The 13,306-nt window shown below is 42.4% G+C and overlaps 2 protein-coding genes across 5 annotated transcripts; one reads left to right on the top strand and one right to left on the bottom strand.

Annotated features, from left to right (window-relative positions):
- The first annotated feature begins 256 nt into the window (after positions 1-256).
- On the top strand, positions 257-2,691 carry LOC123059459 (40S ribosomal protein S23). Its single transcript, XM_044482032.1, has 4 exons — positions 257-447; positions 1,893-2,048; positions 2,131-2,257; positions 2,345-2,691. Exons 1-4 carry the CDS (start codon positions 443-445, stop codon positions 2,483-2,485), a joined length of 429 nt encoding a protein of 142 aa, XP_044337967.1. The 5' UTR covers positions 257-442; the 3' UTR covers positions 2,486-2,691.
- A 512-nt stretch (positions 2,692-3,203) lies between these two features.
- On the bottom strand, positions 3,204-12,906 carry LOC123059428 (probable DNA helicase MCM8). Of its 4 annotated transcripts, none has more exons than XM_044482007.1 (19): positions 12,814-12,906; positions 12,436-12,728; positions 11,497-11,637; positions 11,289-11,403; positions 10,995-11,217; positions 10,756-10,919; positions 9,137-9,400; positions 8,051-8,146; positions 7,807-7,959; positions 7,557-7,627; positions 7,334-7,452; positions 6,860-6,989; positions 6,672-6,723; positions 6,421-6,577; positions 6,158-6,332; positions 5,530-5,700; positions 5,169-5,282; positions 4,965-5,011; positions 3,206-3,749 (listed from the first exon to the last, which is right to left on the bottom strand). In XM_044482007.1, the coding sequence occupies exons 1-19, from the start codon at positions 12,839-12,841 to the stop codon at positions 3,518-3,520; spliced, it is 2,745 nt and encodes a 914-aa protein (XP_044337942.1). In that variant the 5' UTR covers positions 12,842-12,906; the 3' UTR covers positions 3,206-3,517. The 4 variants fall into 4 exon arrangements, with proteins under 4 accessions (XP_044337960.1, XP_044337942.1, XP_044337949.1 ...); XM_044482014.1 differs by having other exon boundaries at positions 3,206-3,746; XM_044482021.1 differs by lacking the exon at positions 3,206-3,749 and adding an exon at positions 4,509-4,768.
- Positions 12,907-13,306: the final 400 nt, after the last annotated feature.

The raw sequence follows: 13,306 nt of genomic DNA, 5'->3' as shown, positions 1-13,306 counted from the left end.
TTGAGTCGGACTAGCTCGACTCAACTTGAATTGCACTCCTAGCTACAGTTCAAAGCCGTGAACCCCATCTCCTCCGATTTGCATCACCCCACAAACAAATCGAGCAAAATGAATTCACCAAGCATGGACGTGTAAAGCTCTTTGACTCGTGCACGCGGCCCTTTGAGAAATGCACATCTTGGGGTTATATGTGGAAAAGATGTATCATCCGGGGGTGGAAGCAGAAAAAGAATACCCAGATCGGATCCATCACGCCAGCACGCATCTCGGCGCAGACAAACCCTAAACGCCCACCCACCGCTATATATTCCCCATCGTCTCCTCTCCTCACTCCTCTAGCCGCCGCCGCCGCCGTCGCCCGCGAAGCCCCTGCCACCGGAGATCTCCCGACCTCTCCCGTCGCCGCCCCCCCGGAGATCTCCCGGCCTCTCCCTCCGCCATCATGGGGTGCGTGCTAAGATCTCTTCTCCTCCTTCATCCTAATGCGGTACCCTGCTCTTTCTCGGCGCTGGTCTATCGGTCCTGGGAAGAGATGTCTCTTCGTAGCTTCCCCGGTTCTTGCTCTGATGTGTGGATGCTCTTGTGCTGCGTTCTTGTTCTAGCAAGTGCCGAGTAGTACCATGTGATCTAGGCTGATTTGTGCTAGGGTTAGATGATGGGATTGTAGTTCCGATGCGACAAACTTCGCTTAATGACGGTCCAGTGCTGATCAGATACAACGTCAGTGCTAAACATATTCATAAGCGACATGAATTCGTTGCCGCCGTGTTATCTGTATTCCTTTGTCCAGATGATTGGGCCGTGGAAGTTATGCATGGTAGCATACAATACGTCTTCCTTGTTAGCCTCTAGGCTGGTGCAGTTTGCCTGTTCTTAGTGTAGGTAGCGAGATGACATCTACCTCGGTTTTCGTGATGCTCTATGGTGTCTGTGTCCACTTCCTTGCTTGTTATGATTGCGATACATGATTAATATGTTAGCTATTTGCTAGTCGAGATGAAATGGTTGGAACAGATGTATATGTACACAGTATGCATCAGTTCTGTTCAGTGACATGCTCTTTATTTCAGGACTAGCTTTCGGGTGTGTACACATCTGTAGTTTGTTGCCACATATGCACAAGTTCAGTTCTGTGTAAAAAAATATGTCAAGTAGATACGTCCAAGTTCAGTTGATATGTAGATGTGTATCTGTAGTTGGTTGCAACATATGCACATGTTCAGTTGACATGTAGATGTTCTTGTGCTATGTTCTTGGGCTAGCAAGTGCCAAGTAGAACCATGCCATTTAGGCTGATTTATACCGGGGTCGGAGGATGACATCGTCGTTCCAATGCGACAAAACTGAGCTTATTGACGGTCCAGTGCTGATCAGATACAACTTCAGTGCTAAACATATTCATAAGCAACATAAATTCGTTGCCACCATGTTATCTGTATTCCTTTGCTCAGATGATTGGGCCCTGGAAGTTGTGCATGGTAGCATACAATACGAGTTTCTTTATAGCCTTTAGTTTGGTTTCAGTTTGCTCAGATTTAGAATATGTCCAGCTCCTTGCTGTCATGATTGCAATATATATTAATATGTTAACTACTTGCCAGTTTAGAATGCAAGGAGAAATGATTGTACCAAATGGATGTGTATGCAGTATGCACCACTTCAGTTCAGTGACATGTTCTTTATTTCAGGACTTGCTTTGGGATGTGTTCACATGTGTAGTTGGTTGTGCTTCCAATTACATTATGAACATATCCTATTTATGCATCTTGAATAGTTATGTTGTTGGAGTTTGCTCAACATTTTCCTGTTGCTTGTTAAGTTGGTAATAATACACTGCTTTAACTTTTGAGATATGTTTAACTAATGTAAGCATGGGTGAATTCTTATCACAGTAAGACACGTGGTATGGGAGCCGGGCGCAAGCTCAAGACCCACCGCAGGAACCAGAGGTGGGCTGACAAGGCGTACAAGAAGAGCCACTTGGGCAATGAGTGGAAGAAACCCTTTGCTGGATCGTCTCACGCCAAGGGCATTGTCTTGGAGAAGATGTATGTTGAACAGCAGATTTGTGTTCCCTTGTTTTTATCTCATGTTTTGAATCCTGACTAACGTGCAATTGCTCCCCTGCAGTGGTATTGAGGCCAAGCAGCCTAACTCTGCCATCCGTAAGTGTGCTCGTGTCCAGCTGGTGAAGAACGGGAAGAAGATCGCTGCCTTTGTGCCCAATGATGGTTGCCTGAACTTCATCGAGGAAAATGTATGTGCCCCTCACCCATTGCTCAGATATGTGAAATGTCTGCTATATGCAACCAACCTAACCTCTTGACTTTGATGGATGCTTCAGGACGAGGTACTGATTGCTGGATTCGGTCGTAAGGGTCATGCCGTGGGAGATATTCCCGGTGTCAGGTTCAAGGTTGTCAAGGTATCTGGTGTGTCGCTTCTCGCTCTCTTCAAGGAGAAAAAGGAGAAGCCCAGGTCTTAGATTGCATTTTTGTTAGGCAAGGATGGAATGGACTGTAAGGCTCTGGTCGTTTGAGGAGGAAAGTTGCCTGCTATGTTTACAATGTCCTATATAACCTGAAGTTGTACTAGCGAGATTTGTTCCTTCTCTGCTGTTGCTTTCTCTTAACAGTTGCTATTAAGAGTATTGTTTCCATGATCTGGATATATATTGTTGCTTTTATCTCATGTGCTATGATTGTCTGTGTTATGCTGCTAATGTTTGTTTAAAAAATAATTTTTTGCATGATGAGATAGTTTTGCAGTAGTGTAGTACTGAAAAAAATCTATACCAATTGAAATGTGGATTGGATTGGATAGTTGGGTTAGATTGGATAGTTGGGTTAGATTGTGGACTGTTTTTTGAGAAGTCGCCTAAATTAGCAATGTTCTGAGCTCCATGGAGTCTTTAAAATAATAATCAAATAACACATATTCAATTAACAAAAATATTCTGAGAAAAATCTACACGTTCTAACGATGAAGAGCTACACAATCTGTTAAACCATTTTCAAAATCACGATTTTGTCTTCCTAGTGTAGATGTCGCCATTAATTTAATCATCTTTAAAATTTACACACAAGAATTATCTGTAAGAACGCGTGTGATCTTTTTAGAACTTTTTGAAACTGGAAACTGTAATTTCCGATTTATTTAAAAAAAACCCAGCTCCATGAGCATTTAGCATTTTCATCCCTATATACGTACCCTGAAGTTGTACTAGCGAGATGTGTTCTGTTCCTTGTGTGCTGTTGACTGTCGCTATTGAGTTTTGTTTCCATAATTTGGATAGCAAGTTTTATCTACCCTCTACGATGCTTCTGCATCATGTTTTTTTGTGTGTGCAAATTCCATAATGACATGGATGCAGTTTTGCCGATTGTATAGTAACTCACACTGAAAAAGTTGTGCAAATAACAGCTGATTATGTTTTTCACTCACTGCAAACTCTGCACAACCTAAGAGGATAAGAGGAGGAAACTAGTTTGATTGCTTTCATCATTGGCGTCTACCACTAATGGGCAACGAAAGATATGCCCCAACACGGAACAAGTGAAGCATTGGCGGCAGATAGGGCAGGACAAGCATCACTGGAACTACAGTACATATTATGATCGCTGTGGTCCATTTCGTGGAACGGTGGAAGGCGCTGGCGGCACATTGATGGGGAGAAGTTCCAAGCTCCCGTCGACCCAATTGCCTGTTTATGTTGCTCAGGGTCCTGGCTGCTAACTTCAAAACAGCTGCTGCGAAGAAGAAACCTGGTATCAAACAGCATGGGCGAGATCGATCGACCCCAGCCGAACCATCTCATAGTTCATGCCCAAGGTGTGAGGCAATCACCTCAAGATAAGAATTTTTTTTTTGGATGTAGAGGCCATGGCGCTGCAAATGGGGTGTAACTGGGTAGACATCATCACATCAACTCTGATAGCAAGACCGATCGTTGAATGAGTTTGTGAAAAGCAACCTTTGTTCACTACCCGAGAGAATCTAACAGGGCGGGCACAACATCATTATCATTTATAGATATATATGGCTCCATGACCCCTAAAATTACCTTTTGCCTATGCTTGAAAAAGACCTATTGATTGAGCAATATAAAGGCTACTTTCTCTGTAAAAATGGATAGCACACAAAACAATTCGGCTGGTAAGCGTAGAGCACAGACGTAGGATAAAACACCAGCGTTCCCACATTCCCATAGAGCAAAATGTAGAAGAGTGGTGACACCACCGACGAGGCTAACATGGAGGCCTCCTTGATGGTACTATGATTCTATGGACTTGTTATCTGTAGCCCTACATTTGTCTACCTTGGTGGTCACCTTCATCACCGCCCAATTACTTGTTGTAACTCTTTCTCTTAATATAAAATGAAGCAGCATTGCTGCGTTCATCCAAATAAAAACATTACCGTAAGCAAAGCGGGTTTGCTATTTCTCAGCCCTAAGGGGCTATTTCCATTCCAAGTCTCATAGAAGCACTAAGTTTCCTCCCCGCAAAAAAAAAAACCACTATGTTTCTTTCACATAAAGAATCAGCATTCATGATCACCAATGTCCAGGACATAGACGATTCTTTAACGAGAACAGGATGTTTCTTTAACATGCTGGAACTAGGAAGGATACTATTTTTGTCACTATCAGCTACAGCTGCTACGATAAACAGCATTATCAGAGCTATCCGCACATTAAATTAGACCATCACATGACTATACTGTACATAACGGTCCATATGAGTTGCAAAACGCATCCTCCCTACATCTGCCAGAAAAAAAAACTATCATGAATCGGCAGCAAAGGAAACCTTTGAATAGTTATCTTGTCACTACAATGGCAAGTGTTGGACATTGACCCAAAGTAACTGTTAATCAACGTTAACGTGTGGCACAGATATAAGATTTAGCATAATACCAACACCAAACTCCCATGTTTTCATGTAGGGTGTAAGAGAACTCACCATCTTGATCTTGTTGGCTGGGTCCGTGAACATGATGAGGTCAATATCTGTTTCACAGACAATAAGTTTAGATTCTCAGTGGAGGGCTCATCACGAGCCTGCCAGTCATAAACTCATAATCAATAATCAGCACGACACCAGGATATAACCATCTAATGTATACATCAAAACTTCTTGCCGTCAAGAAGTTTTATGAGACAATACCTGGTATATGTTTTGTCCTTTATGTACAATATAACCGGCACTGTTCAATTTTTCCATAATATCATCTAAATCTGGAACTTGCAAGCTGATTTTATCTGCTAAGCTCCGTATCTCCTACAAAGGGAAAATTACAGAACATCAGAGGAACCTCAAGAAGATGCTCCTATTGACTGGAGAAACCGCGTAACAAAAGAATCAAAATGCACAAAAAGCAATTAAGTCAAATTTCGTCGATCATAGCAGGGCCAGAATTGTAACTGAACTAAAATTGGTACTCTTTCCATGTCAATTGGTTTGTGTATATGCAATAACTAACAGACCAGCCTTTCATCAAAAATATTTTAGATGCATAATTGCTTACGGCTCTTGAAAAGTGATCCTTTTGCTGCAACTCAGATTGCTTGTTTAAGGCACTCATAAGTCTTTTTGCCTCCTTTTGTTGGCTCATCCCACCACTCCGAGCATAGTCCACACAACCATGCTCATCAACATATTTGTCATATAAGGATTCATTCATGATCTCAACAACATCCTGCAACATAATAAAACGCAGAATGAGATTGCATGCCCATTTTTATTAAAAAGGTGTGCCTCTTGATGTCATCTAACTATCCGACTGTCTATTTGCCAGACAACACTTTGCATAAGCCTTAGGCATGCGATAAGCACCGTACGTTCACATTTTCAGATTTATAAAGCAGCAAACAGATAGAAAAAATAAATCTGCAACATCGACATGACATGGAGATTAAAAAACATAAATCATCATGCTTCTAAGTTTGATTCAGTAATTTGCTGAGGATGAAAACTAGCACGAGAAAGAACTCAGATTTTCCCAGCAATCATGGACAAGAACCTAAACCAACAGAAAAATTCTCTGCTGGTAATTTAGGTATGAAGTATGAAGAAATCCAAGCTGGCAGTGCAAGGTGCGCATATGTACAAAATGGGGAGGAGGGAGCCGGGGGGTGAGTATTCTACTTATTTACATTCGCATCTTGTTCAGTCACTTCTTCTCTTAGATCCACCCGAGCGCGAGCTTCTGCTAACCTCACAAGGCTTTCCAATTGTCTGGCTGTGATGGGTGTGCCATCAGAACAAGTACTATGCGCTCTCAAATTCAAGTAATATTTCCGCAGTACCACCGCTGCTGGTTCTGACATACTTGAGCCGAGAGAAGAAAAATAACAAAATGAGAACTCATTGCATTACATATATGGTATTGATAAGTGAAAAGGAGCTGACAAAATACCGGGGGGTAACATAGCTTCTCGCGTAAGATATATACTTGCGAAGAAGTGGTTCAGGTAACGGAACAAAGTCCCTGTCTTTCTCTTGGTGTAGTCTCAGCCTTGAAGCTAATTTTTTCTCATCAATTCCAATCCCCATACTGCCATTAAATTGAGGCACTGGGCATGGAGCAAAGTTGCAAATCAATAATGATGTATACGGTTTCACATGTAAAAAGGAACTAAAAAGGTTATGGAATAACCAAAGAATGACCTGTTCTTAGCCTCTTGTTGGATGAGCAAGGACTTCTGTCATTGGTATGGAGCTGCGTGTAGAAAATATTGATTTTCCTTAGTTTTTTAATTAGATTAAAGCCCTGACACATTTATTATATGTGGTGATATTGCTCATCAGTACTATATGCTTAAGATGTGGACAAAAAATGGATAACAAAAACTTACTGCCATTATGTGGTCTGATACTCTCTTATCTAGAAACAAGTCTGGCTGGTCAAGTAAAATGAAAACCAGGTCAAACCGAGAGAGCAGGGCAGCATTCATCTTTAAATTCTCATTCACTGTTTTGCCTCGGCTGCAAAAATAGTACGTATTACTAAAAGTTGAAAACAATCCAGGAATTTAAGATCTGTTACCTACATCTCACTGACAAGTGAAAAGAAGGAACAAAACCGGAATACACAAGGAAATGGTATTTGCTTGCAGGTCTGCCTGTTCCAGGCACGGTGACTTGTGTGGTTGTGTGAGTGCAAAAAGAACATTACATTGACAAAAACAATCACACTGAGAAAACAGTACAGGTAATGAGTATCAATTGAAGAAGGAAAGATGAATGAAGATAACATATCCAGAATGACAAACATCATACGGTAAGCAGGGGTAGAAAATTTTATCAAAGGATGGAAAAGATTAACCCACTCGTAATGACCACCAACAGGATTAGCAGCTGCTAGCACAGAAGTGCGGGCAGATAAACTCGCCACAAGGCCAGCCTTTGCCACAGATACACACTGCTGCTCCATGGCTTCCAGTAAGGACTGAGAACACAAATTCAATTTCAAACAAGGAAAGTATAGAACATCTTTTACTGAATGAACATTTCACCAAGAAGGTTGTATCAGGTGAAAACTAAAAATAATACCTGATACTCTGCTGACATTTTGTCAAACTCGTCAATGCAACATAGCCCACGGTCAGCAAGAACCATGGCCCCTGTAAAGCCAAGAGCTTAACATTATTTTGATCCTATCACAAATTCTAAGACTTCAAACCACATCGGCCACAAAACAGTAGAACAACCAATTATATGACAACAAATGATCGAATTAGCTGACTTTCTGACAAGGTTCTCCACAGAATGTGTGAGGAACAAATAAGTCTTCCATGCTTACCAGCCTCAAATGCATAATCATTTGTCATTGAATCTTTAACCACAGCAACTGTTAGACCAGCATTTGTGGTTGTATTCCCGCATACATATATTCCCCGTGGGGAAACAGATGCTGCAGCTTTTAGTAATTGGCTCTTGCCTAGTCCTGGATCGCCTGCAATAACATTAAGCAAGAGTATGATTGAATCCTGGGAAGTGCTAAGCATGTACTACATGGATCATGATTGGTAAATTATAAGGATTACCAACAATAATAACATGGATGTCTCCTCTAATTGGGACTTTGTTCTGATCCATTGAATGCTTCTGCACAGCACCAAAAAGCGCAAGAGTGATACCGGCTGAAATTTAGAAACATTAATTTAGTCATGTCCAGTAATATAATACAACAAAGAAACAAAACGAATCAGAAGATGCGGCATCCAAGCAAATGCTACTGCGCTGAAATGAGAACTCTGCACTATCGACAGTGTTCTAAAATTGGACTAGACGGCTGCCTAAGCGTTAGGCGCCGCCTTCCCACCAAGATTTAAGTCAGCAAGCGGTAGCTAGGTCGTCATGTACTAATGAAGATGCAGGTATTGATCATAAGAAGAACTGGAGATGGACAAACATTCATTCTTGATGTTTGCTCTCTTAGAAAATAAGGCATGTCTTTATTCTACTCGTCGAACTTTTGATAATTTAATATTTTTATGTTCAAAAATACAGTTTGCACTCTTTTCTTTCCTTCATTCTTTAGAACGCTGGCTCTTGAAAAGAAAGAACATGTCCCCTTACTGAACTCTGCACTAGTAGCTTGATCAATTCCTCACCGCTGAATTGCCTTTTTTTGGAGACGGCACAAGAGTACTTACTAGTAGCTTGATCAAATAATCGTTACTGAAAACGCTGCACATGTCCAGAAGTAATGAAGCTAAAATAATACTCCCTCCGTCCCATAATATAAGAACGTTTTTGACACTAGTGTAGTGTTAAAAACGTTCTTATATTTTGGGACAGAGGGAGTAGTTATCATTTCTTATATACAGAAACTAAAGAGAGCACAACAGATTGATTTATTTCCAAATGATTGGACAACACTGAGCAGACCAAAATGTAAATATTTAATCACATTAAATAGCCAGCGCAAATACCTTCTAATTAAATTACTGCAAGAAAATACCACATTAGGATTTAAAACAATGTACTCCCTCCGTCCGAAAATACTTGTCATCAAAATGGATAAAAAGAGATGTATCTAGAACTAAAATACGTCTAGATACATCCCCTTTTATCCATTTTGATGACAAGTATTTCCGGACGGAGGGAGTACTAGAATAGAAAATTACCCTTTACAAGTTCATGCCCATAGATGGAGGGGCAAAAGGAGTGAAGTATTTGACGAAATACATCAGCACCATGCTCGCTATTATATTCGGTGATGAATTTAAGATCCTTATCAGTAAAAGTTTCGAAACTGAAGGATCCAGTAGCCAGAATATCAGTAGAACTTGCATCTGAATTTTCTGAAACAACATGGGCCTTGGAGTTCCTTACTGAGATTGCTTCCAAGTACAAGTAGTATAAACCCTGGTTTCTGCTTTTGGACTTACCTGAAGATATTAAAAATATATGCCCACAAGAGAACTTAAGAAATATGCATCTACATAGTACAAACAAGAATGTTTCGGAAAAGAATGCACCGGCATCAGATTAATATGAGCTTCACTGATTGTATTTGCATGGTAGAACCAGAAAAAACCACACAAGAGATCAGGATATGATCATGGGATCAGTTGTGGTTGTGGGGTGTATAACCACCAGACGGGCAGCAGCTGAACCCAATTCATCTGGGCCTAGAATACAGGCCAGTTGTACCAACGCTGCAGCTCCCGCAACTATCCGAACCTATTACTGGCTGTCTATGACTCAGACTCCAGTGCATTCAATTAGTCCATCCGGATCAATGCCATTGGTATCATTGATCTCGAGACCAGTCCAGGACAGTGCAACTAGATTCAAATATGAGTTGTGGTCAGTTAGGAACTTAGGATTATTATAGGTATAAGATCATACACAGATACGGCAGTAGAGACTACATAAAGGAACTGTAATGTAATATATTAAATCAATGAAGACGCAATTCACCTCTATCTCTCACTCTTTGTATCTCCCATCCAGCCGATATGTTGCACTACCACCTATAATCTGCTCTAACGGTCTAACCCTTGATGGCACTGAGGAGACATGGGGATTGAACTTGTCCTCCCCTCGCCCACAACTATTGGCTGCGGCAAGACAGTGGCAGTGGATGCTGCCTCCAGGAGCACCGAGTCTGTCCCGACATATCCCTCCTGGACACGTCTCATTGCTGACATGGTCTGTTGATCCGACACTTTCCTGCTTTGTGTGGCGTGCATGGCCTTTTGTATGGGATACCGTGCATGACAGAGAAATCATCATGACTATTGCATGTGGCAAGGACATGGACGCCACACATAGTAACCTTTTGGCTATCATCATTGTTCTACAAACAATTCTTGAGTCTTATATTCAAGGAAATCATAGAAAGCAACAATGTCTAAAAAAGAGTGAATGTTTTGGTTAAGGTAAAGATAAAATGAGGGGAGGTTTTAGGGATAACAAACGTAGCAGGCGATAGGTTTTCCCTAAGAGTAACATGGAACTTGATAATGCTTCTTGTGAACTACCTGATACGGTTACACCTAGTAGTCCATAATGCACCAGAACTAGACAACCAACCCAAACTACTGAACAACCTTAACAAAAGACTGAAAACATATGTGCTCTACGGGTGTTGCAGAAAATTTGGGACACCTGAACATTAGCATTTTTTTTGTTTTTTTGCAAAGAGGATTCAGGCTTTGAAGCAATGTGAAATATAGTATCCAGGAAGGTTCAGAAATGAACAACGAGAAATAAGATACTAGTTTCTTCAAAATTGTACCTCCTCCAACATCCATATAGTTGTTCAGCACTTTGACGATTCCAGCTACCGTTACAACCTCTCCAGGGATGCAACAATCTACAAGATCTTCTGTGAGCTCACATTCTATAGTTCGTGGCACTCGGCCTTCTTCACGGTTTTCAGCACTAGAAAGCTCCTGTATCCTGGATTGAAAACAATAAAAATAGAGCTTAGTGTTATAAGCAGAGAATGACACAGATTATCTATTTATCACTTGCCTTATTTTCTGAAAATCTATCAACTTGGCAGTAGATCTCACTGGGGTGAAGGTTCTGCCCTTGCAGCCCTGAATTATGCAGGATACTGGAGGTGAAAATTTCCCGTCAGAGAACACACGACGGATGACTGTAGCACACTTCGTGCATTGGAACTCCAGCGCCAGAACTAGAGGTTTCACAGTACTGACTTTTACAACAGTACCACGCACTGTCGCTAGTTTCTCTATGAGGTGAATCAACAAGTCAGTACTTCATTTAGATGCAGAACACACGGATAAAGACAGAAGTTCTTACTAATATAGGCCGCTTTCAAATTCTTCAAAGCAATTATTGTCTCGGTGTGGTTGTAAAGCCTGATATTGACCTTGTCTACGTCGCTCAACTGGAGGCCATTGCCCAAGCACTTAGCCTGAAGAAAACATCAAGAATCAAAGTCCAGCGAGTGAAAAAACAAAGCACAACTGACAACACTAATAATTTTAGCATGAAATGAAGCATCAACCAGATGAACTGCAACTCCCATGCAAAGCAAGGCTTCTTTAGGATTTTCCCTGAGAGCATCTAAGAGGTTGGTACCACCACACAAGTTCTTAAGCTGCTGGAAATCAATCGGAAGGAAGAAGACAACACCATCATCTTCAACCTGTGAATGTAGTCATAAGTTATAACACCATGAATTCGTTCATTTGCTGGAACCGGAAATATTCTTCCATGTAATCACAAAAGCACACTATGAAGCGATGCATTTAAATCATTTCCACGTGATTAGTAATTTATTGTGCAACTACATGATGCCATGATTTCATTTTTCAATTGGAACATTGCATTCATTCATTGGATTATAAACGTATAAGTAATCTTATGATACTGACAAAGTGGAGCACAAAAGTAAAGTTATTCACAAAATTACAAGCTCCTCTTGATTCTTTTCCCTCCTAATAAAGAAGAGCATTCCCCTTTTCTGATTAGATATGTCACTACTTCATATACCAGGAGCCACCATCGCATTGAGACCTTGATCCTGAAGATTGTAGAAACAAATTCTGCCCCAAATTTCAAGGTCGATTCGATCAGATAAGTAAATTATTACCCAAATTCTGCCCTAACAGCAAGGAACCAACACACATTTTACTAACAATGGTACCCAATTAAATGTCTAGCAATGGCAAGTTCAGGAACCTAAATAATTGGAACCAGACAGACATTAGGCAAGAGCCTGCAAGCATTTTAACTATATACAGTTACAATGTCAGCTGCCACTCCCAGAAAATTTCAACTAACGATCAATCAGCCAATCCGATAAACCCTAGGCACCAACCAGTCGCGCAGCAACCGCGCTAATTGCATCGCGCCCGAACCGAGTAAGCAACCCAAAAATCGCGTCACATTAGAGATGGGCCAAAAATGAGGCGCTATACGGGGAATGGAGACAGATGCTTACACGTGGGAGGAGTTTGGCCCTCTCCTCCAGCCCCATGACCTTAACCAGGTCGCCGACGAGCCTGGCCCTGGGGTCGTCCGCCGGGACCGGGTGCTCGGTTTCCTCGGGGAAGTACCTCGGCCAGACCACCGCGAGGTCCGCCCTGCGGGAGGCGTCGACGGGGCGGCAGCCCGGCCGGCCCTTCTGGGTGTCGGCGTACATCCTAAGGAGGTCCCGGGGATTATCTTCTCCGACGATTTGGGCGGTGAGCAGCGGCGGTGGCGAGACTTGGAGGCGGGCGGAGCGAAATTTTTAGCGGGGTTTTGCGCCGCGGGCGTGGGGATGAGGGTGTGGCGACAGAGAGAGAGGAGGGGGGGGGGGGGGGGGGGGGGGGGGGGGGCGGTTTCAGAGAGGGGTGAGAGTCCATGTCCGTGGGAGACAGGTGGGTCCAGGGACTGCCACCTACGGGGAAGAGAAGCAAAGAGAGGCAAAATTTCGTGTTTTGACCCTTTTAACATATAAATTCGGGATCTGACCCTTGTTTAAAAAATTCGACATTTGACTCTTTTGCTACCGCCGTTCTCTACGGCGGTAGGCTTGCATAGCCTACTGCTAGAACATTCGGCAGTAGGGAAACAGTAGTTGCTGTCACACAAACGGTTAGGCGCTGACCTGGCAGACATGCTACCGCCAGAACCAACGACGGTAGGGAATGCAGTTCTACCGCCGGTGACCCTGGTGATAGGGTGTGCAACCCTATCGCTCATTAACTGCCACTTCTGGTCACAGAACCCATGGCCGTGGGGCGAGGCACCCTACCGCCTTAGAACCCGCCGGTAGGCTGGGAAAACCTACCGCCACACTCCCCGGCGGTAGGGTCTCATCATAGTGT

The sequence above is a fragment of the Triticum aestivum genome, chromosome 1A, assembly GCF_018294505.1.
Source record: "Triticum aestivum cultivar Chinese Spring chromosome 1A, IWGSC CS RefSeq v2.1, whole genome shotgun sequence".
NCBI classification, from domain to species: Eukaryota; Viridiplantae; Streptophyta; class Magnoliopsida; order Poales; family Poaceae; genus Triticum; species Triticum aestivum.
This window is presented reverse-complemented; position numbering and strand designations above follow the sequence as displayed.

Coding starts and splice junctions, on each gene's coding strand:
- LOC123059459 (XM_044482032.1), top strand. Junction 2,049..2,130: donor GGCATTGTCTTGGAGAAGAT/GTATGTTGAACA, acceptor GCTCCCCTGCAG/TGGTATTGAGGCCAAGCAGC. Junction 2,258..2,344: donor TGAACTTCATCGAGGAAAAT/GTATGTGCCCCT, acceptor TGGATGCTTCAG/GACGAGGTACTGATTGCTGG.
- LOC123059428 (XM_044482007.1), bottom strand. CDS start 12,841: ATGGACTCTCACCCCTCTCTGAAACCGC. Junction 8,147..9,136: donor TGGGCATGAACTTGTAAAGG/GTAATTTTCTAT, acceptor TCTAAATTTCAG/CCGGTATCACTCTTGCGCTT. Junction 5,701..6,157: donor TGACTGAACAAGATGCGAAT/GTAAATAAGTAG, acceptor ATTATGTTGCAG/GATGTTGTTGAGATCATGAA.